Genomic DNA, 22,866 nt, shown 5'->3' with positions numbered 1-22,866 from the left:
CTAACAAAGTGACCACTGAGTATATCTAAACAGTACAGAAGTCAAGCTTTCCTCTGTATCTCGGTACATATGACAATAATAAACAATACCAATACTTATCACTGACTGGGAGTTGGAACGAGCTTTGCCCTTCCTTTGCACACCAATTTTCTTCAATTTCTGTCTGAATAGAAAATTTCTGGAAAATCCTATCCTGAGAGTCCACCACCTATTATAGGTCTGCAGGTTTTGTAAACTAAAAATCTAAAACTCCAAACACTAACAGCAAAGGCATTATTTTTGACTGCCAGCATTATTATTTCCTTATTGATGAAAGGAAGCCAGGCTGAAAAGAGATTGCCATGACAATAATTAAACCCCCAACTTTTCAACAAGTGCACCATCATCGAAACTGGTTTGGCATGGTGTCGGAGATCAGGCTACTCAAATACTCACCAGGACAACGCAAGCCAAATAGGGAACAATGAAGCATTGATGTAATTGTTTGTCTATATATTTAAAAAAACTCATTAAACCAATGTCTTGTATAATGATGATGTATGCAAAGATCATTTTGCAATGTAAGACAGTCTCTCTCTTGTTTAACATGTGTTATGCAGCAGGCTGTTTAGCTGTTTGCAAAGTGAAATGTCTCTTCATCTATCAATAACCTTGAAGCAAGCTATGCATGATCTGTTCTGGTATCGACTGATGATTTTTCATCAGCCACAAGCCTTTAAGAAAATGCCAAATGCATCACTCAACTAATACAGAAGTATAAACATGTCAGTCCTTGGGGGAACCAGGATCAATCATCTTCGTTGCCTCCACCAAACACCTCCCAACCTCTTTCGCTATCTCCATTGTTCCCTCCCCCGACTCCAACTGCCAATCAACCTGGATCCACCTATCCCTTGCCAGCTCTTGCCCCACCCCTTCCCCTCACCTCTCTGAACTGAATATCCCTCCTCCACTCTTTCAAAGCCTTGACCTAAAATATCAACTATTAGTTTCCTTCTACAGATGTTGCCTGATTCACTGAGAACCTCACAAAGGGAGCGCTGTTCACGCACAACAAATGCTGACATTATCAATAAAACCAATTACTAAAAAACAAAGCATACTGGTCATCTCTTGTATGACTACAGAATGGCAATAATCTTCAAAAGCTAGTGTCTCTAAAATAGATTTAAGAAGAAGATAAATAGTATCAATTATTTCAAAGGATTTGCATTCATACAATGCTTTTAGAACATAGAACAGTACAACACAGGAACAGGGTCTTTGGCCCACAATGTTGTGCCATTATGCTAAACGTTGACTGTTTATTTCCTTCCACAGGTGCTGCCTGACCTGCCAAGCCCCTCCAGCATTTTGTGTGTGTTGCTCTGGATTTCCAGCATCTGCAGAATCTCTTGCTCTACCATTAATGAGTCTGGAGTTCTATGTGGACCAGAAAGTGTAAGGATGGTGGCATTTCTTCCTTGAAGGGCATAAGAGGGCAGAAGACAATCCAATGACTTTGTAATTAATTTTTTTTTAGCGTGTCGCACCAGACAATCAGCCATTCTTGTCTGGTGCATGGTGTCAGGAGTGGTCTCTTTTCGGATTAACCGGGTCACTATATGAACGTTCCTGACTCGACCCTTACTTTTTAACGAGGTTGAGTGGCTAGCTCGACGCTCGACCCGGCACGGATGGAAAGCGCGCTTGGGGGTGCCCCAACTTGGATTTGAACTCGGGAACCTTTGCTCCGGAGTCCAGCGCTGATGCCATTGTAATTAATGAACTATATTTTTTTATTATTTGTGTTTTTATTTACATTACATGATTTTGAATAAGCTGGAATAACAGTTCAGTACAGACTAGATGGGTCAATGGCCTTTTGCTATTCTGTAGAGCTCAATGCCTCTTAAAATCCCAAATGGCCCTGGTGGGATTTGAACCTGTTTCTCTGGATCAATGGTGAGGAATCCTGGCTGCTGCTCCAGTAATTACCTATATGGCTGCAGTGCTATAATAAAGGCCAGACATTCAGTACTCGCTAGTGGTTTTGATGGGTACACTTTACCATGGTATGGGCAAGAACCTTCTGCTCTTTGATTTTTTTTAAGACCACACTATGACTGTGTGGAGGCACACTCTATGTCCTGCTGTAAAGACTACAAGACATGAGATCAGAATCAGGGCGTTAGGCCCATCGAGTCTGCTCCACCATTCCTAGAAACATAGAAAACCTACAGCGCAATATAGGCTTTTCGGCCCACAATGCTGTGCCGATCATGTCCTTACCTTAGAAATTACCTAGTGTTATCCATAGTCCTCTATTTTTCTGAGCTCCATGTACTAATCCAGGAGCCTCTTAAAAGACTCTATCGTATCCGCCTCCATCACTGCCGCCAGCAGCCCATTCCACACACTCACCACCCTCTGCGTAAAAAAAAATTACCCCTGGCAACTCCTCTGTACCTACTTCCAATCACCTTAAAATTGTGCCCTCTCATGTTAGCCATAAATCATGGTTGATTTATTATCTCTCTCAACCCTGTTCTTCAGCCTTCTTGCTATTACTGTTGCCTTTCTAATCAAGAATATATAAACCCCCACTTTAAATATACCCAGTGAGAGTCGTCTGTGGCAATGAATTCTACAGAATCACCACCCTCATCTTCATTTCTGTCCTAAAGGGAGATCCCTCTATTCTGGTCCTTGACTCCCCACTATAGGAAGCATCCTTTGCACATCCACTTTATCTGGGCCTTTCAATATTCAATAGGCTTCAATGAGAATCCACCCCCCGCCACTTCATTCTTCTAAACTCCAGTGGGTACAGGCCAGAGTCCTCCAGTATTCGGCACACATTAACCCTTTCATTCCTGGGATCATTCTTGTGAACCTCCTTTGGATCCTCCCCAATGCCAACACATTGTTTCTTAGTTGAGGGGCCTCAGAACTGCTCACAATTATTCCAAATGTGACCTGACCAATGCCTTACAAATCCTTAGCACTACATTCTTGCTTTTATACTCTAGTCGTCTGTAGCTTCTTGAATGGGTCAGCTGATGAGCCTAGACCATCAGAAATCAAAAGCTTCCAAACATTAAGCAAAGCTAATGGCCAACAGGTATGCTGAAAATTTAAATTTCTTTTGGAATCCATACATTGAGAATGGATGGACTCCCCTCCCACTCTCAGGTTAATTAAAAGTATGGTCCATATCACAAGTGCTTTTCATTTTTAAAAAATCTAACTTCCATTTCAACATGCAGTCAAGATCAGGCTCTTATACCTGTGTAATGAATCAATGAGTATCATTTGAAAGTTCTGCCCTGAGAAGCCAGCTTATATCACTGTACAATACTTCTCACCCGCTGTATGCTTTGCTGACAATGGTGAACACACTGTAAGGATCACCAGTGAAACCCAGTTGTAAATGCCAGCTATCCGTCATTACTGAAGGCACGTTTAAAATGAGAGGAATCTAACATTTCACTCCATTCGATCTCATCTGGTATAGAGTATAGTAAAAGAAAAGGAAGAAGAAACATTGGATCAAGTCAAGGATGTTGCTGGGAAGGAAGGACCTGAATTATAAGGAAAGATTAAGTAGGTTAGGACTTCATTCCTTGGAATGTAGAAGATTGATGGGAGATTTGATAAGAGGTATACAAAATTATCAGGGGTATAGATAGGGTAAATGCAAACCATTTTTTCCACTGAAGTAGGGTGGGACTATAACTAGAGGTCACACACTAAGGCTGAAAGGTGAAAAGGTTAAGGGGACCATGAGGGGAAACTTCATCACTCAGAGGATCATGAGAGTGTGGAACCAGCTGCCAGCGCAAGTAGTGCACGTAAACTCGATTTCAATGTTTAAAAGAAGTTTGGATGGACGGTCGGGGTATGGAGGGCTATGGTCCTGATGGAGGTCAATGGGAGTAGGCAGATTAAATGGTCTGGCATGGCCCGAAAGGCCTTTCCTGTGTTGTAATTTTCTATGACTCTAAGTCCTATTTTCTGTCCTCACTTTCAATAATTCCACCCTTAGAAAGTTTTCTGCTTAAATATTCTTAAAATTAGCTTTATTTATCATATTTACACTGAAACATTGAAACACACAGTGACATAAACATAAGTTTGTGTCAACGACCAACACAGTCCGAGGATTGAGTTCACTCACCCCAACACTACGCTGTTCCCACAACCTATCAACTCACTTTCAAGGACTCTTCATCTTATATTCACAATATTTATTGCTTATTGTTCTTAATCATTATTAATTTGTTTTTTTTCCCAATTTATTTTGTATTTGCACAGTTTGTTGTTTGTCTGTACGGTTTTTCACTGATTCTATGGTGTTTCAAGTGAGAATCTCAGGAAGATGAAATGAGTCTACAGTGACATAGGTACTTAGATAATAAATTCATTTTATAATTCGAACTTTAGTGGCAGCCTACAAGTGTCACTGTGACTCCAGCAGCAACTGACTAACTCCAATATCTTTGGGTAGTGGAAGAAAACCAGAGATCGCAGAGGAAACCCATGTGGTCACAGAGGGAGGGAGCATACAAACTCAAGATTAAAATATGATTCAAGTTGATTTGTCACATGTACATCAAAAAATACAGTAAAATGTGTCCTTAGTGTTCACCACAAACACACCTGAGGGCGTACTGGGACAGCCTGCAAGTGTCATCACATCAGACTAACATGGTATGCCCACAATGCTCAGCAGAGTAACACAGAACACAACAAGCAACAAACAACATCAGCAAAAACAAGCTCCGTTTCTCCATCGAACTCCTGCACACACGCAGTCCTTTAATCCCAGGCCTCCAGTCTCCATCCTCCGGGAGACATGGATTTGGGTCTGCAGACACTGGGGTTTGACCTCCGCCAGCAGCCTCACAGGAAATTGTAGATGCAGCTCCAGTCAAAGGGCCTGGACTTCTGGTATTCTGATTTGACTCTTGGGCTTTGATCGTCAGCATCAGTCCCAGGGCACACCGTTCACTAAACATTAGGCCTTGAACCTCGGTCTCACTGACTCACAAACCCATGGGGTGATCAGTACTTGTTCCTCCTGCCCGCATGGAACTTTAACTCGGTGACTTGGGTGGCCCCTCGTCCATTCTCTGCGGGTTTGACTTCCACGTCCAACCACAGGTATCCCATAACTGCGCCACTGGTCTTCAAATGAGGTGTAGGGACTTAGGCCTAAGTTTCTAATTCCCCCACAGCCCTTTGCCCAAACCATAATCTAGCCCCTAGCACCCTTCTTTCCCCGAAACCACCCTGAACAGCCTGAATTTAATTAAAAATTAAACAATAAAACAAATAATTAAATCTGAGCTGCCAATCAATCAAAGTTGCAGCTCAACACCACCTTGGATTTGTGCTGGTCCTTAACAGACAGTGGCAAGAATTGAAACACTGATCTTACAACCAGCGTTATAAAGCTTTATGCTAACGCACTACACCATTGGGCTGCCCTTTAGTCCCCATTATATTTACAATATATTTCAGGGATGGAAGTTGTATCTATTTGTGTCTCAAGCCTAATTAAAAAAACTAAAGAAGATCATTTCAAAGATAATCAAATGCATTCTCCCTGGCAACTTGTTTGATTTACATAAATTGACATTTGATATTAATTGACATAAATTTTATTTCTATATAGATCACTATGAACAGTTATCTGTTATTGTCAAATTGTACACCTCTGATCTGTAGAAAACGGTGCTGTACTTTCTATACTGCGGCAGCACGGTGACATCACCGTATGTGTCACGCTTTACAGTAGCAGTGGAGGGAGACTGAGGTTCAATTCCTCTTTGCAGTCACTGTTGTAAAGAAGTTAAATGAGATTATTCCCACAAACATCTGTCAGGTAATTTCCAAATGGCAAATCTGCAAATTTTCGAATGCGACTAGCTTAGACAGGCATCTTATTTGGCTCGGGCCAGAGGGCTTGTTCCCATTCCGTGTGTCCAGTAACTTGGAGTTGTAGTAGTGAAGATTGACAAATACATTATGGCTGGAACCTCAGGAATAATGGACATATTCCAGAAACATGCTCTGCAATAATCAATTTGACACCTCGTTTCTTTGAAAGATTTTTTGTATTTCCAACTTTACCCTTGTTGTTTATCTGCGTAATATTGTATATACTGCGTATTGGTTGATTAAGCTTTCCTGTTTGTTTAAATAATTCATTACGGGTTGTGTCTAAAAACACATGAATTGCATACATCATCACACTATCACGATACGTGCATGCTTCACTTAAAGCAAACTTGAAGTTACACTGACGTTTCTTGGACTCCCATGTTTCTTTGAATTAGTTTAAGTTACAAGACGTAACAACCCTGATTTCCTTATCACTACAGTAATTTCAACTCAGGTCCAAAAATACTGAGCTACATCCTGGAGTTTCAAGTCCTTCTACCGAGATTCAAGAGCTACTGAAGAGTTTTTTTTGATGGAGCGTTAAACACAAGACCCATATAGACCTGTTGGGGAACACAAGAGATTCTGCTGATGCTGGAAATCCAGAGTAAACACATACAAGATTGAGGAGGAACTCAGCAGGTAAGGTGGCATCTATGAGGGCAAAAACAATCAACTCTTCAGGCTGAGGTTTAGCAACAGGGGTACCTTGGCCCAAAACTTCAACTGTTTATTCACCTCCGTAGATGTAGTAGCCTGACATGCTCAATTAGTCCAGCATCTTGCACCTGTTCAGAAGGTATGGTCTTAATGGGAAAACAATGTGTATCCTGGCCAATTTAAATCCTTTAATCATATGCAGATTAACTTATTTATTCTTTGCTGCAAGTTATGATCTTGCTATGCATAAAATAGATGTCATATTTGCCCAAGAGAAAGGAGTGTGGTCACTATAAAAAGGCAAGTCATAGTTTGTGCAACCATCTGAGAGAGTCTAAAACAGCAAGAGCTTTCTTCCATTTCATTTTTATGCACGCATCAGAATGAGTGCGCAGGATGCAGGAGCGTTCGCTTCTCCAAGGCATGAATACAATAGGTAATACCAGATAATGCACTGTCAGCTGAGATAAGAATCACAGAACTTCATACACCAAGCCCAAATGACGTAAGTGTGCCTCTCTACAGAAACCAGTTCTTCAAACACACCCATTAAAAACACCCTTTCTGTCCTCATACCATGCTAAGTTATCCTAGAACATAAGACATAGGAGCAGAATTTGGCCATTCAGCCCATCAAGTCTGGTCTGCCACTCTATCATGGCTGATCTATTTTCCCTCTCAGCCCCATTCTCCAGCCTTCTCCCAGTATCCTTTGATGCCCTTAGTAATCAAGAACCTATCAAGCCCTGCTTTAAATATACCCAATGACTTGGCCTCCTCGGCTGTCCGTGGCAATGAATTCCACAGATTCACCAGCTTCTGATAAACCCTGACTGACTAGACTCAAGGACAACTCCTTCCCCACTGCATTCTGCCTATGCCCGCATGGGTTTTTCCTCCAGGTGCTCTGGTTTCCTCCCACATTTGACAGTTAGGATTAGTGAGTTATGGCTATGCTATGTTGGTGTCAAAACGTGGTGGCACTTGTGGGTTTCCTTCAGTCTTTTGAGTAAATCACCTCTCGCACATCCTCTTCATGGTAGTGCTGCCAAATTCTCAAACCCTCAGTTCTTTGGTTATGGTCATTTTAGCATTCCTTTTGGCACTGCATTAGTTTACACTGCTATACTGTACACCATTGCACTTGCTGTGTTTCTTATTACCATGTGTACTGTTTATACTGCGAGCTTCGTGCAAACAAGAATTTCTATTGCACCCTGCTGTATATAGCAATAAGCTAATTTGATCTGAAATCTCTAAACTCTGCCCTACATAAAACATAGCAAAAGCAGAAAATCTTTGGATGAAAAATTGCAATAGATTAGAGCGTTTCATCTTTCCAGTGTAGAAATTTTCTCAAGGCAATACTTGTACTTCACATAAGTACAAATACCTTATAGCATTTCTCCTTGTAAAAAAAAACATACCCTTAAACAGGACATACAGAACCCCTGATGACTATTGCAAGTTATTACTCTCTTAAAACAATCAACCATCTTGTTTAGAATTTGACCAAATGAACCTTGGCTGTACCCACTCATGGGGAAGGCTTTGGGAGTAAACCCCAAAGAAGAGTCTGGAGTTTTTGGCTCAGAATCTCACAGAACAGCCTTGAACTCAATGGCAAACTCTGGGGCAGGGCAAAGGACCAGTGCATGTGTATCTTATCTTCAGCACATTCCCGACGTCTGTCATGAGCCCCTGGAATTTTTCCTCTAGGGAGGTGAACATAGAGGGAGATAGAGTCTTGATAAGCTGGGTGGGCACATGGAACACATTGCCAGGGGTGGTGGTGGAGGCTGATACATTAAGAACATTTAAGAGACTCTCAAGAAAGGTACATGGGTGAAGGAGAAACGGAGAGCTATGTGGTTTGTGGTAGGGAAGGGTTGGATTGATCAGCCCTGCCCTGTGTTGTACTGCTTTATACCTGAATCAAAAGGGTGACATGTTTTTGTGCAGGCAAGCGTTTGAGTTGAGTCTGCAGTCAGATCTTACATGGTAGGGGCAGGTCTAGCAGCCCAACGTCAATACCTGATCCTAATTCAAGTGCTTCAATGCATGCAGTCTGGAATGCACTGCTCCATGCAGTGTAGCTAGCCAATAAACTGTCTGCTGATGTGCAGTCAACAGGCAAACCACATTCATTGGCCACAGCATTGAGTGTAACAGGCAAGAAGACATGCTCAAGTGGTATAAAACACTGGTTAGATCACACTTTGAATACCTTGTACAATTCTTGTCACCCCATTACATGTAGAATGTGGAAGCTCCGGACTGGCTGCAGAAGGGGTGTTCCAGGATATTCACCTGCAAATCTGCTGGGGGCACCTATTATGTCCTGCGCTCTCAAGGCAGCCTCCTCTACACTGGTGAGACCTGTTGTAGATTGGTGGACCGCTTCATTGAACACCTCCACTCCATCCACCAAAAGCAGAACTTCCCACTGGCTAAATATTCTGATTCCCATTCCTGTTCCAACATGTTGGTCCATGGCCTCCTCTTGTGCCAAGAATATAAGGGTGGAGGAGCAACACCTTATATTCTGTCTCGGTAGCCTCCAACATGATAGCTTGAGTATTGATTTCTCCTTCTGATAAAAAAAATCCCTCCCCATTCCCTCTCCTTCTATTCCCCACTCGGGCCTTTTACCTCCTCTCACCTGCCTATCTCCTTCCCCTGGGGCCTCTCCTCCTTCCCATTCTCCCATGGTCCATTCTCCTCTCTTATCAGATTCCTTCTTCTCCAGCCCCAAGCCTTTCCTACCCACCTGGCTTCACCTGTCACCTTCTATCTATCCTCATTCTCCTCCACACCCCAACATTTTTATTCTGGCATCTTCCCTCTTCCTTTCCAGTCCTGAGGAAATTCACTTCTATAGATGCTGCCTGACCTGCTGAGTTCCTCCATCATTTTGTGGGTGTTGCTTCGGATTTCTATGATCTGCAGACTTTTGTGTGGTGATAACACCGGGATAGTGCCTGGATTCGGGGGTGGGGGGGGGGCAATATAGGAGATGTTTATGAGGAGAGGTTGGACAAGCTGGCATCAGGTTTTTCCTCTGGAATGATGAAAGCTACGGAGAGTCTTGATAGAATTTTTAAGATTATGAAAGGCATAAATAAGGTAGAAAAACAGAACCTTTGTTCCCAGGGTATAAATGTCATGTAGTAGATCGAGAACATGCACTTATGGTGAGGGAGGGGAAGCTAAAGGAGATGTGCAGGTTAAGGTTTTAAAAAGACACACAGAGAGCGGGTGTCTGGAATGGGCTTCCAGTTATGGTGGTGAAAGCAGATAGCATAGTGGGACATAAGAGGATGGGTATGCAGGACAAAACCACACTAAAGACAAATCAAAGTGTGGTGACAAAATGTGGAATGGCAAGTATATTAGGCTCATTCGAGGGATGTGAGCTCTGCAGGCAGGCTGAGCCAGCATCCCTAGATGCTCTTGAGTTGGAGATGGTGAGCTACCTTAATTAACAAACTGAAATATGTTTTCTTCAGTAATACCCATTTGTGGAACTTTAAGGAGTGAGACTAGGGTAAAAGTTCTGGGGAGGGACTTACACAATTCATCACTTTCATTCTTTGGTAAGGCAGGAATGTCATCAGTGCCTGTCTAACCCTGGCAATGCGAAGGGCAGTAGTGATGAGGAAAAAGTAGTTAAGGTGTAGCTTATACCTGCGTTAGGAAACTAACCATTAATGCAGGAACGCACCTCAAGTGTTCTACCTTCTTTCTAGTAAATAACAATTTACAATGTATGGGAGAAGGTTACTGGTAGAGTGGACTGGAAGTGTGAGGTGTCTGAGAAACTAGCAGGCCATACTTAACCTCAAAACAGTGTTGTAGCCATAACACCTTTGCAGTTTACATCACAAACTTTGCTGGTGGTGTGACTGTGGTAGTGATTCAGCTCAGGAGATAAGGGGATCTGCAGGTCACCTCAACAAAAACATGCAGCCCAAAACTTGTAAAGAAAACTTCTCCGAAAACCAAACAGGATGTGGGTTACTAGCCAAGTCTTGATGGTTCACTTGATATAATGAAAATTGAGACATGAACTGGTTTCAAGATTCTTGTTAAGGTGACTACAAAGTGTCCTGGACGGGATCCAACAACATTTTATGTTGTAGGGGCAATACAAAAGCAGGGGAAGCAGGAAGGACTGCTGCCTTAACTCCTTTGAATGGGGTTTAACTTCGACACTGGGAGCGGACTGCTTGGAGTCTGCATTTTCTCTCTGCGATTGCCACTTAACATGCCAAAGATGTGCAAGGTAGAAGGTTAATTGGCCATTTAGTGTAGCTGGCTGTCAGGTTAAGAAGGAGAGAGGATGATGGGTATCTCAGCAAGAACATGGGGGAAACGGGAGAACTCCAGGACCTGGCAAATCTCAATGGGCCGAAGGGCCTCTCTCTGCCATAAGCCAATTTTACTTAGCAATCTTAGCTTGAACACAAGTTTCACTTCCATGACAACACTAGCTGGGTAACCAAGACAAAATTACTAATCCTACGGCCTTCCAATTCTTTAAAACATTTCTATTATCTGTTCAATCACAGTATGAAGCCAGTGCTGGCTCTGCCAGCATTCATTGTCCTTCCCAGTATCTAATTAATGTCCTGTGTCTTTAGTATGTGGGAGGAAACTGGAACAATTGGTGGTTGCATCGCTGTCAGATACGGAGGGGCCACCACACAGGATCAGAAAAAGCTGCAGAGTGTTGTAAACTCAGCCTGCTCCATCACGGGCATGAGCTTCAAGAAGGTGGCATCCCTGGCCAAGGATCCTCAGCATTTGGGACAGGCCCCCTTCCCATTACTACCACTGGGGAGGAGATACAGGGACCAGAAGGGCCACACCCAACGCTTCAGGAACAGCTTCTTCCCCTCCACCATCAGATTTCTGAATGGTCCATGAACCCATGAACACTGCCTCATTTATTTATTTTCTGTAACTTACAATAATTTTTAACTCTTCACTCTGTACTGCTGCCACAAGATAATAGATTTTATGACACATCAGAGACAATAAACCCATTGTGTCTGAGGAAGAATGTATAAACATCATACAGTGCTCTTGCTATGGACAATGATGGCATTGACAACATATGGTGATGCTTTGCACAGAGCAAACAAAACAATTAATCATTCTATGAACAGTTTTTCTGGACTATGATCACTGCAACCCACAGCCTGTAATTTCCCTTTGGGAACTGTGCTTTAGAATTGTGTGTATGACCTGGTGTTTTTGCGGTATCCTGAAGGATTCATCAAACCGTACCTTGAGCATACAGGCACGGTCACTGTGTTTATTGCTGAAGTGGACTTAGGGCCAGATTGAAGGGCCCGAGAGCGGAAAATGAACTGAAGTTTAGCCGATGGAAGTGCTGAGCCAGATTAGAAAGATCAAGGCGTCGAGGCAGTCACAAATGAACTGGTGTTCAGCTTTCCACTCCATGAGGCCTTATAGACCTCAGCACTGAGGCCTGCAGCCATCACCACTCACCTCAGCAGATTGCGGCAATCAGCCCGCTGGACTGACCGCAGCACTGAACTGCCTCCATGGCAGTGCAGTTATATTTGGGACTCTGTAGTTCATGTTCTGCGTGCTCTTTGTTTTTTTTATTATTCACATGATTTGTTCTTTGTTTTGTACATTGGGCATTTGACTGTCTTTGTTGTGTGGCTTTTTTTAAATGGGTTCTGTTGTATTTGTTTGTGGCTGCCTTTAGGAAGATGAATCTCAAAGTTGTATATGATATACATACTTTGATGATATATATACTTTGAACTGCTCTCACTAGCAGTTCCCACAATTCATGTATATCTCCAATTGCCACTAATCCAAGAAGTAAGATTAGAGTCAGAACTCAAATACCAGGAAGGGTTGGCAGATCTCCTTCACTGAAAGAGCATCAGGATTCGTTTTTACAACAATTCAGTAATCTCCTGGTTACTGTTACCAAAATCATCTTCTCTCAGAATTCCAGATTCATTAGTTGAGCAGCCACAAGTGGGAATTGAACACATCTTCCTCGATCTATAGTCCAGACTACTGTCTGTTAGTTAAGGGTTCAAAGGTTCATTTATTATCAAAGTACACTACTCTGAAATTCTTCTTCTCCAGGTAGCCACGAAACCAAGAAAGAAACAAACGGCAGCACAATTGTCAACCTCCAAATCCCTCTTCCTCACACAAGAAGAATGAACAAAAATGGAACAGGCACATCAAGCCCCAAATCCCCCTCCCAGCACACAAAAAATGAGAAAGATTGATGAAAAACATTAAGACCGAAGAAAAATCTGCAGTTCAAGTCCATAACCAAAATGCAGCAAACCTGGGTAACATTCTCCGGGCACAGCAGCAGGCCTTTCCCTCTCCGGCAGCAAGAGATCTCACCAGTGATCATAGGGCAGTCTCTCCTCTCTGGTAGCAGTGTGATCCCCCAGCAATCAAAAGTCTAGTGACTTAACCCCTTTGCCCCAGGGTCCTTCTTGATCACCGTGAAGTTAGTGCATTACAAATATCCCTTGTACAGTCCTGGAGGTCATTTTAGACATCTACATGCAAATGTACTGTAGTATCTTGTCAGGGATCTCAATTTTCACCTGAAGAAAAGTCTGCTCACACCTTTTTCGCACAAATCTTAAGGTCTTATTAAGCTGATCCTCAACAGCCAAGATACATACTTGTCCAAGGCTGTGATCATGGTAAAAAGTGCAGACTTAGGAAAGTAGGAACACCAAAACAGCATCTGTTTAGGTATCATAATCACTTACAGTCACAGATTCAGACTCCAGATCTCAAAATCAAGCTCCTGAGCAGTAGATAACAGTTAGAGTTGTTCAGCATGGAACCTTGAGCCCATCTGGTGCTTGCTGACCAAGATACCTACCTATGCTAGTCCAATTTGCCTGCATTTGGCCCATACCCTCCAAAACCATTCCTATCCATGCACCTGTCCAAGTAATTTTGGTAATGTTGATGATGTATTTGCCTCAGCCACCTTCTCTGGCAGCTCGTTCCACATATTGCCCACTCTTTGGGTGAAAACGTTGCCTCTCAGGTTCCTATTAAATCTCTCCCTTCATGCTTTCATTTCCAGTGTGATCAAATGGCACCGAGGAATGGGACTTCAGAGTGCAGAGGTGAGTTCCTACGTAAGCATGCCCTGGAACTACAGAGACCAGCTGTGAGTCAGCAGTCAGAAGCATGACATTTTCCCTATATATCAGGTGCTCAAGTTACAGCAACATCCTTGTAGTATTCCCTGCAGTCTTTCAAACTGGTTGATATCCTTCCTGTAGGTAGGTGACCAGAAATGCACACACAATACTCCAAATTCAGCCTCATCAGTGACTTGTACAACTTCAAAATAACGTCCCAACTCCTGTACTCGGTATCCTGAATTAAGATGGCCAATGTGCCAAAGGTTGTCCTTACAACCCCGGTAGTATGTTTCACACACTTACCACTCTCTGTGTGAAAAAACCTACCTCTGACATCCCCCCCCAGTATGCTCCTCCATCAAATTACGCACTCTTTCTGGGGATTGGTGCTGACTATCCACTCTCTCTGTGCCTCGTATCATCTTGTGCACTTCTGTCAAGTTACCTCTGATCCTCTTTTGCTCCAAAGAGAAAAGACCTAGTTCACTCAACCTTTCCTTATAAGACATGCTCTCTAACGCAGGCTGCATTTTTCTCTAAAGTTTCCACATCCATAATGAGATGACCAGATACAACATCACATCACGATTCTTGAACTCAATCCTCCGACTAATGACAGCCAACCTACCACACACCTTCTTAACCACCCTATCAACTTGCGCAGCAGCTTTGAGGGATATAGATGAAGGTTCCAAAACTGCACTGTTCTTCCACACTACTATAAATCTGGCCATTAATCTTATACTCTGCCTTTTAGTTCACCCTCCCAGTGTATCATTTCATACTTCTCCCGATTCAAAGTTCAAAGTCAATTTATTATCAGAGTAGAGTACTCTGCAAAGTCTTAGGCACATATACATAGCTAGGTTGCCCAACACTTTTGCACAGTCCAGTACTTGTCATCATATACAACCCGGTGATTAATTTTCTCGCAAGCATACTTAATAAATCTATTAACCACAATAGGATCAATGAAAGACTTCACCAACAGGGTGCAAAAGACAACAAGCTGTGCGAATACAAAAAGAAAGAAAATAAGAAATAATAATAATAATAATCATCACCGAGAACATGAGATGATGAGTGTCTAAAGCGAGTCTATGGCTTGTGGGTGCAGTTCAGTGATGGGGAAAGTGAAGTTATCCTCTCTGGTTCGAGAGCCTGATGGTTAAGAGGTAATAACTATCCTGAACCTGGTAGTGCGGGCCCTAAGATACCTTCTTTCTGATGGCAGCAGAGAGAAGACAGCATGGCCTGGGTGGTAGGGTGTCCCTGAGGCTGTGTTCTTGCGACAACGCTCCTTTAATGACTCTCAGCCCAGCTCTGCATCCTGTCAATGTCCTGTTTGTAACCTACGTACATCCACAACTCCGCCAACCTTCCACTCATCCTACCCATCATTATCACTCAACATGCTAACTTGTACCTCCAAGAGAACCACAATCTCATTGTAGGATTTGGAGGCTTGCGTGTCTCAATGACCCGGAGAGCTATGCTGGTTAGAGACATTGCCTTGTGCTTTGGCTCTTGGTAGGGTCGATCATGCCAAGAAGATCAAAGGGTAGAGGCCATTCTACGAGTGGGCCACCAGTCCTTCAGGTTCAGGGGTTCAGCTCAGGGCTAACAACCCTGACTGGTCAAAATAATTGTTACGGAAACAACGAGAAGATTCCTTCTATATCCGTGTGTGGTGGTATGGATAGACTGGGATGGAGGACCTTCATTGCTCCAATAGTGTAACTATCAGTAAGTATGTATTAACTTGCTCAAATCATATATCTAGGCTTTATAATTCCTGACACATCATGCCATGACTGCTTAATTAATTATTCAAAATTATGGCATACAAAGCATGTGACATCAGCAAATAATTAGTATATTAAATATTAATCCCATTATATTATATACCCTTTATATTATATGTTGCAGCTCTATAAACTTTCTGGTACCCCAAACTTGGAATACTGAGTTCAGTTTTAGTCACCTAGAGAGATGTTAGCCTTGAAGAGGGTGCGGAGAAGATTCACCGGAATGCTGCCTAGATTAGAGAGCATGTCTTATGAGGGAAGGTTGAGTGAGCTCGAGCTCTTTGGAGTGAAGGAAGCTGAGAGCTGATTTGATAGATGTGTACAAGATGATAAGAGACACTGATAGAGTGGTTAGCCAGAGACATTTCCCAAGTTGGAAATGGCTGATGTAATGTGAGGTGGCATAATTTTCAAATGATTGGAGGATAGTGGGGTAGTGGCAGCAGGGGGTGTTTTCTTTTGTATTTTACGCAGAGTGTTATGTTTGTGGAACGCACTGCCAGTGGTGGTTGTAGAGGTAGGTACGTTATGGCTATTCAAAAGATGGGCACATGGATGATAGAAAAATGAAGGGTTTTATGTAAAGGAAGTGTTAAATTGATCTTACAGTAGGTTAAATGGTTGGTACAACATCATGGGCTGAAGGGCCTGTAGTGTGCTGTACAAGGGCTATGTTTTGTATTTTATATGAGATTATAAACTGCACCAGAATGCCATTTGGGAATTATGTGTTATTTTGAAGTTTGCACCTGGACATGTTTGTGAATTGTCTTCATACAGTTGAAAATATTCACAGATATTTGCCAGCAAAGGAAGATTTGCCCATCAATACAACCTAACCCCAGCATTCATAGAACTGAATAACAGACCTGTTTCCGTAACTGAGCCCTCGAGAGCTGCAATCTCCTGGCGGTGTAGAAGATGAAATAGCCCACTGTGACAGCGGTGACGACGAAGAAAGAAATGGAGACGAAGAAGATTGAGTACTGGCTCATCCACGGTCCATGTTGCTTCCCAACTTCAATCACCATATGAACCGAGACCCGTTTCCTCACCAGTTCGAAGATTTCCTGGCCTTTGATGTTGCTGATCATTACGGCGACCATTTTGCCAGTGCCTATGAAACAGGAGGTACAGTAAACACTCTAAACATTTCACTCCTGGACCAACATCCTGAAGACAACTACAATTTCCAAAGTTAGCAAAGCACATGGCATTGGTTAGTGACACTTGTGGGCTGACCCCAGCACACCCTCGTGTGCATTGGCTATTAATGCAAATGACACACTGCATTGTATGTTTCAATGTAAACCTGACAAATAAACTTGAATCTTGAGAAATACTGGCAGACAATAAGGAAAAAGAGCACAATGGCCCCAACTAGATTTAATCATATCAGGGTAACTTCCTTGTATTACAAACACGCTACTCATGGACACCTCTACGCATCAACAAGCTCCATAATATTAACTCAAAAGTTCAATGTACACGTTTGTTCCTGAGAATAGCAGAACTACTTGACTCTCTTTCCATTTTCAATGTACAGTAGTTCTTTTCTCAGCATTATTTATTTATTTATTGACATACAGCATGGACTAGACCTTCTGGTCCTTTGAGCTGCACGACCCAGTAATCCTCCAACTTAATCCTAGCCTAATCACGGGACAATTTAGAATGACCGATTAACCTACTGACCAGTACCTCTTTGGACTGTTGGACTTTGTGACTTATTTTTCAGATCAACTCCTGGATTTCTGTAAAAAACAGAACCTGTTTCTTACCTGGGAATGACCTGTATAGAAATAAAAATATTGTGTGGATAATTCAAAACTTTTCCTTATTTGAAACTAAAGATTATTTGCCATTGTTAGTTACCATAAATTGCTGAAGAACTTATTTTGTCTACAATGCCGTGATATAAAGCACTCTGAAAACCTCTTTGGGACCAAGATCTGATACAAAATAGGTCATGAGGCCAGTGTACACTTCAAGATCCAATGGCCAATTACTCCTTTGTGATTCCAGGGGCCAACTAAAACACCAGTGAAGAGCAATTTGACAGCAGATCAAAGGATGTGATCACCTCCAGCCGTTCATTGCCAAAGACCTGCACTATCCAATCCATGCTTTCTTCTCACTACCAGCATTGGGCAGGAGGTATAGGAACCTTAGATTCCACACCACGAGGTTCAGTAACAGTTATTACTCTACAACCATCAGGCTCCAGAACCAGCATGGATAATTTCAATCACTACAACTCTGAACTGATTCTACAACCTGCAGACTCACTTTCAAGGAATCTATACATGCTCTCAGTACTATGTTTTTATTTGCAAAATTTACTTTCTTTTGCACAGTTGTTTGCCAGTCTTTGTTTATTTATAGTTTTTCATAAATTCTACTGAACTTTCTTTTCCTGAAAATGCCTGCAAGAAAATTAATCTCAAGGTAGTATATGGTGACATATAGGTACTTTGCTAATACATTTACTTTCACTTTGGATTTACACTCACTTTGCAATTATAAGATGATTGAACAGATCTCTTGTACAATTAGATTGACTCGTGATCTCATAAATTAGCTCAATATGGGCCTATGCATTATAGTATGCCTGCACTGCACTTTCTTTCTAACACTTTATGCTGTATTGTTATTGTTTTGCCTTGTACAACCTTAATGTACTGTTGCCATGAAATGGTCTGTGTGGATGACGTGCAAAGTATTTCCCTGTACCTCAGTACATGTGACAATAATAAATCAATTTACCAATTTAAATTCAAATTAATGTAAATCATTTGTAACTTGCACACTACCAGGTCCAGGAAGAGTTACTACCCCTCAACCATCAGGCTCTTGAACCAAAGGGTTTATCTTCACTCAGCTTCACTTGCCCCATCATTGAAATGTTCCATCAATCAAAGGACTCATTTTCAAGAAGTCTCCATCTCGTTTTCAATATTCATTGTTTAATTATTATTTCTTTCTTTTTGTGTTTGCAGAGTTTGTTGTCGTTTGCACACACTGGTTGAGTGCCCAGGTTGGTGTGGTCTTTCATTGATTCTCTTATGGTTGTTATTCTGTGGATTTATTGAGTATGCCTGCAAGCAGCTGTCCTTGAGTCTGATGGCTCGCGATTTCAGGTTTTTTTTAATCTTCCAGCCGATGGGAGGGGGAGAAGGGAGAGTGCGCAGGGTAGGATGGGGTCTTTGATTACATTAGATGTGAGGCACCGAGAAGCGTAGACAGAATCCATAAGAGGAGTGGCTAGTTTTTGTGCAATATTAACTAATATGCTTCTCATGTATGTAATGTACTGTGCTATTGCTACAAAAAATTAATTTTCATAGCATTCATATCCTGGGCATGTACATCTATGACAATAAACTTGAACTTGAATGCTTATCACAAGGGGAATTTAGGGATATGAGGGACAGAAAAGCTGCTATCAGGAAGATTAGCTAATGTTTTACTTAATGGTAATCCTCCTCTGGCAAAGCCCTCGGCACCCTTCAACATATCTACACGGAGCGCGGCTACAAGAGAGCACCATTCGTCATCAGGCACGCTACCATCCAGGCCGTACTCTCTTCTTGCTGATTAGATATAGATAGTGATCTAGATACTTTTGCACTGTCAACATGGAGCAGAGATTGAGCTTGTATATCTGATGGGAGCAAAGGATGTTGGGAATGGCAAGAATGAAGTGTCGCGGGAGAAGGAGTGGCAGGGTGGGGGAGTGGCGCGAATGCAGACATACCCAGCCCTGAGACACCAGGCAAAGTCATTTGATTACAAACAATTGGTTTGCTGATCATTACAGAATATGTCTATGGTGCTTCCTAGTCTCTCCCCTCTCCCTTCCCCTTTTCCCAATCATAAATCCCCCCTCTTGTACAGTACATGCTTTGATAATAAATTTATTTTGAACTTTGAGTGGATTCCAGGGACATTATACCTGCTGCTATTTTAACAAGAGCAGCTGACTGAAACCAAATATTGAAGTAGACCGGTTATCGGTCTTACAGTGTGTGGATGGAGTTTCTGTGCCAGGTTTCGAGTTATAGTACCTTCTCCTCCATTAATCTAAATTCCACGCAAGGTCAGGTGCATGTTGCTTACTGTTCCTGCTCCTATTTCTTATGTTCTTATGTTGCAGCTGCATGGATCCATCCCACTATATCAGGAGGTAGGGCTTGAAAATGGCACTGATAAAGGAAGACTACTAATAACTGGGGAGAGAATAGGAGAGTGTGAGGCAGTAGAGAAAGTTGGAGGGTGTGGTGAGGGAAAGATATAATTGATTTAGAACGGGTAAGCCTCAACAGCTCTGTAATATGTACCATCAGTTACAAGGAACCTGGGTTTTATGAACAGACTATCAATGCAATTTGCAGAGTTAATAAAACTAAATTTAAATATATTAAGAAGCCACAGCAATCCAAAGCCCCAATTGGTTCTTGAATTTTGGGTATGTTCTTCAAATATCGCCAAACTAAAATACATTTTTCCCTAATTATGTTTTATTGTAAAAGAATTGCGTACAACTTATTATTTTTTCTTAGACCATAAGACGTAAGAGCAGAATTAGGCCATTTGGCCCATCAAGGCTGCTCTACCATTTCATCATGGCTGATCCATTTCCCTTTCTGGTCTCCAGAGCTGCCTGTGGCATTGACTTCCACAGATTCACCACCCTCTGGCTAAAGAAATTCCTCCTCATCTCTATTCTAAATGGACATCTCTCTATGCTCAGGCTGTTCCCTCTGGTTCTAGACTCCTCCACCATAGGAAATATCTTATCCACATCCACTCTGTCTGGGCCTTTCAATGTTCAATTCCTTACTGAACCTGAGAAAATAACAATGAGCCACCTCTTTCAACCACTGAGTGAAGTTCTTTGACTGAAGTTAGGTAAGGGTTTTGACCCAGCAACAATGAAGGAATGAAGATATAATTCTCAGAATAGTGGATGAATTGGAAACGAACGTAGAATTTTTCAGAACAGTACAGACTTTCTGGCCCAGGATGTTGAGCTGACTTTTTAACCTACTCCAAGATCAACCTAACCACAAAGTACACTGCAGATGCTGTGGTCAAATCAAGACGTACAAACAAGCTGGATAAACCGTCCTGACGAAGGTTCTCGGCCCGAAACGTTGACTGCTCCTTTCAACGGATGCTGCTCGACCTGCTGAGTTCATCCAGCTTGTTTGTACGCCAAGATCAACCTAACCCTTCCCTCCCATATATCCCTCCATTTTTATATCAACCACGTGCCTGGGCAATTTGTGTGCTTTTGCACTAAAACATCTTGTTTGCGCTCCCGTTGCTGAGTACTCGAACACCAACAAACACTGCCAAATGAGCACAATTAGCATTTGGCAAGCTCACTTCTAAAGCTGAACTGCCAATGTAAATACATTTCCCGGCATGTGAATGGGTAATGCAGGTTACCATGGCAACAATCACAGTAACTTGCATCGACTGCCTGATTACCTTTCCTCAAAGTAGTCCAGGGGGGGCACAATGGATCCTTGCTAACAACTAAGGTTGTTGTCCCAGAACCAGAGCTCAAGGCCACTGACAAAACATTAACACCTCCATTCTCTCTGCTGATGTTACCTGGCCAATTTTTTCCCCAATTTCAGCAGTCCAATGCCAGCAATATCTTTTGCTTTTCAGTTAGAAAGGTGTATCAGTTGTCTAGAACAACTTTCTTGACCTCGGGATGCCCTCTGTGATTTACACCCAAGAACTTACTTCAGAAGTAAGACTTTCTCAGTCTTAATGGTTTTTATATTCTGTGTTTTCACCCATTCGTTCTCATTGTTTTTTTGTGCGGAGGGAGAAGAGATTTTGGTTGATGTCCTTGTTGCATTTTGTGCTGGGGAGGGGAATTTGGGGGTCAATGCTCTTATTGCATTTTGTTAGTTTTTTTGTGTGGGAGGAGAGGGGGTTTGGAGGTCAGTGTTCTTGTTGCGTTTTGTTAGTTTTCTGTGTGCGGGGGGGGGTGCTGCTTGGTGTGTTTTTATGTGGGGGAGGCAGTTCCAGGGTTGATGATTGTGTTGCCTTTCATTTTTGTGCAGGTGTGGGGGGGTTTATTGTTTCTCCTTGAGCGACTTCCATGTATTTTCTTTGTTTTGTGGCTATCTGGAGAAGACAAATCTCAGGAGTTTGGTACTGCATGCATACTTTGATAACAAATGAACCTTCGAAGTGTATAATTCTATGACGTCAGAAGCACAAGAACAGCTTCAGTGTTATAAAATCATTGGATAGTTCCATCCTCTAAGTTGGAGGACGACAGGTGACTTGATATAAGTGTATAATAAAAGGCAGAGATCGAGTGGACAGCTAGAGACTTCTTCCCATGGTGGAAATGGGTAATATCAGGGGCATAACTTTAAGATGATTGGAACAGAGTATGGGGGGAGGTGTCAGAAATAGGTTATTTTTTAAAAACACAGATAGCGGTGAATGGAATGCCTGGCCTGGGATGCTGGTTTGCTGCTTGAGAACATTTAGGATAATAGAAAAATGGAGGCTATGCAGGAGGGAAGTGTGAGATTGATCGTAGAGTAGGTTATAATATTGGCACAAGATGGTGCGCCGCAGGATCTGGACGGTTCTATGTTCTATCAGATGGACTCTCGAGCTGATAATTTACCTTGCACGTTACTGTCTGTCTGCACTGCCCTTTCTCTGAATTCTATCATTATTTGCATTTTGTTCTTATTTTGGATTGTAGTACTTCAATGCACTGGTGTCATGACCCGTAGGGATGGCATGCAAAATAAAGTTTTTTGCTGTCCCTCAGCACAGATAGCCAGGAATAAACACTTCTACTACTTTAATTTGTACACCGTACACTCCACAAGTAGCAGCTTGACAAAGGTCAGGTCATCCATTTTTGAGTGCTTTTGACTCCAGGAGAAACATGGTTGTTGTTTTTTTGTATATCCACCTCATGTCCCCCCAAACATATCCTTTACCCCCAGGAAGGGCACCTGGAGGGTGAAACACTTCAAAATCAGCCTGGAGAGTTTCAACATTATTTAAAACCTGGGAAGACTTTGCACTCGACAGATACACCTGGAGGAAATCTGTTCAAGATCATGTAGCACTGTGCTACGTGAGCCTGATCTCCACGGTGCCGCAGAGAAGAAGTGGAAGCTGCGAAAGGATGGGCTGAAGAACCAAAAGACCCAACCACTAAGATTTACCCACACTGCAGCAGTACATGGGCACCCGGGATCCATCTGTACAGCCACCCGGAGACCCACCAATCG

General features: G+C 42.4%; 1 protein-coding gene across 3 annotated transcripts in view; it reads right to left on the bottom strand.

Moving 5' to 3' along the window:
- Window positions 1-22,866, bottom strand: part of LOC132397919 (E3 ubiquitin-protein ligase RNF128) — a 153,626-nt gene that overhangs the window by 26,037 nt on the left and 104,723 nt on the right. For all 3 annotated transcript variants that reach the window (XM_059976728.1, XM_059976729.1, XM_059976726.1), the window contains exon 2: window positions 16,447-16,694. In XM_059976728.1, the coding sequence (XP_059832711.1) occupies window positions 16,447-16,694 (248 nt within the window). The remainder of the gene's footprint in view (window positions 1-16,446; window positions 16,695-22,866) is intronic.

The sequence above is a fragment of the Hypanus sabinus genome, chromosome 8, assembly GCF_030144855.1.
Source record: "Hypanus sabinus isolate sHypSab1 chromosome 8, sHypSab1.hap1, whole genome shotgun sequence".
Lineage (NCBI taxonomy): Eukaryota > Metazoa > Chordata > Chondrichthyes > Myliobatiformes > Dasyatidae > Hypanus > Hypanus sabinus.
This window is presented reverse-complemented; position numbering and strand designations above follow the sequence as displayed.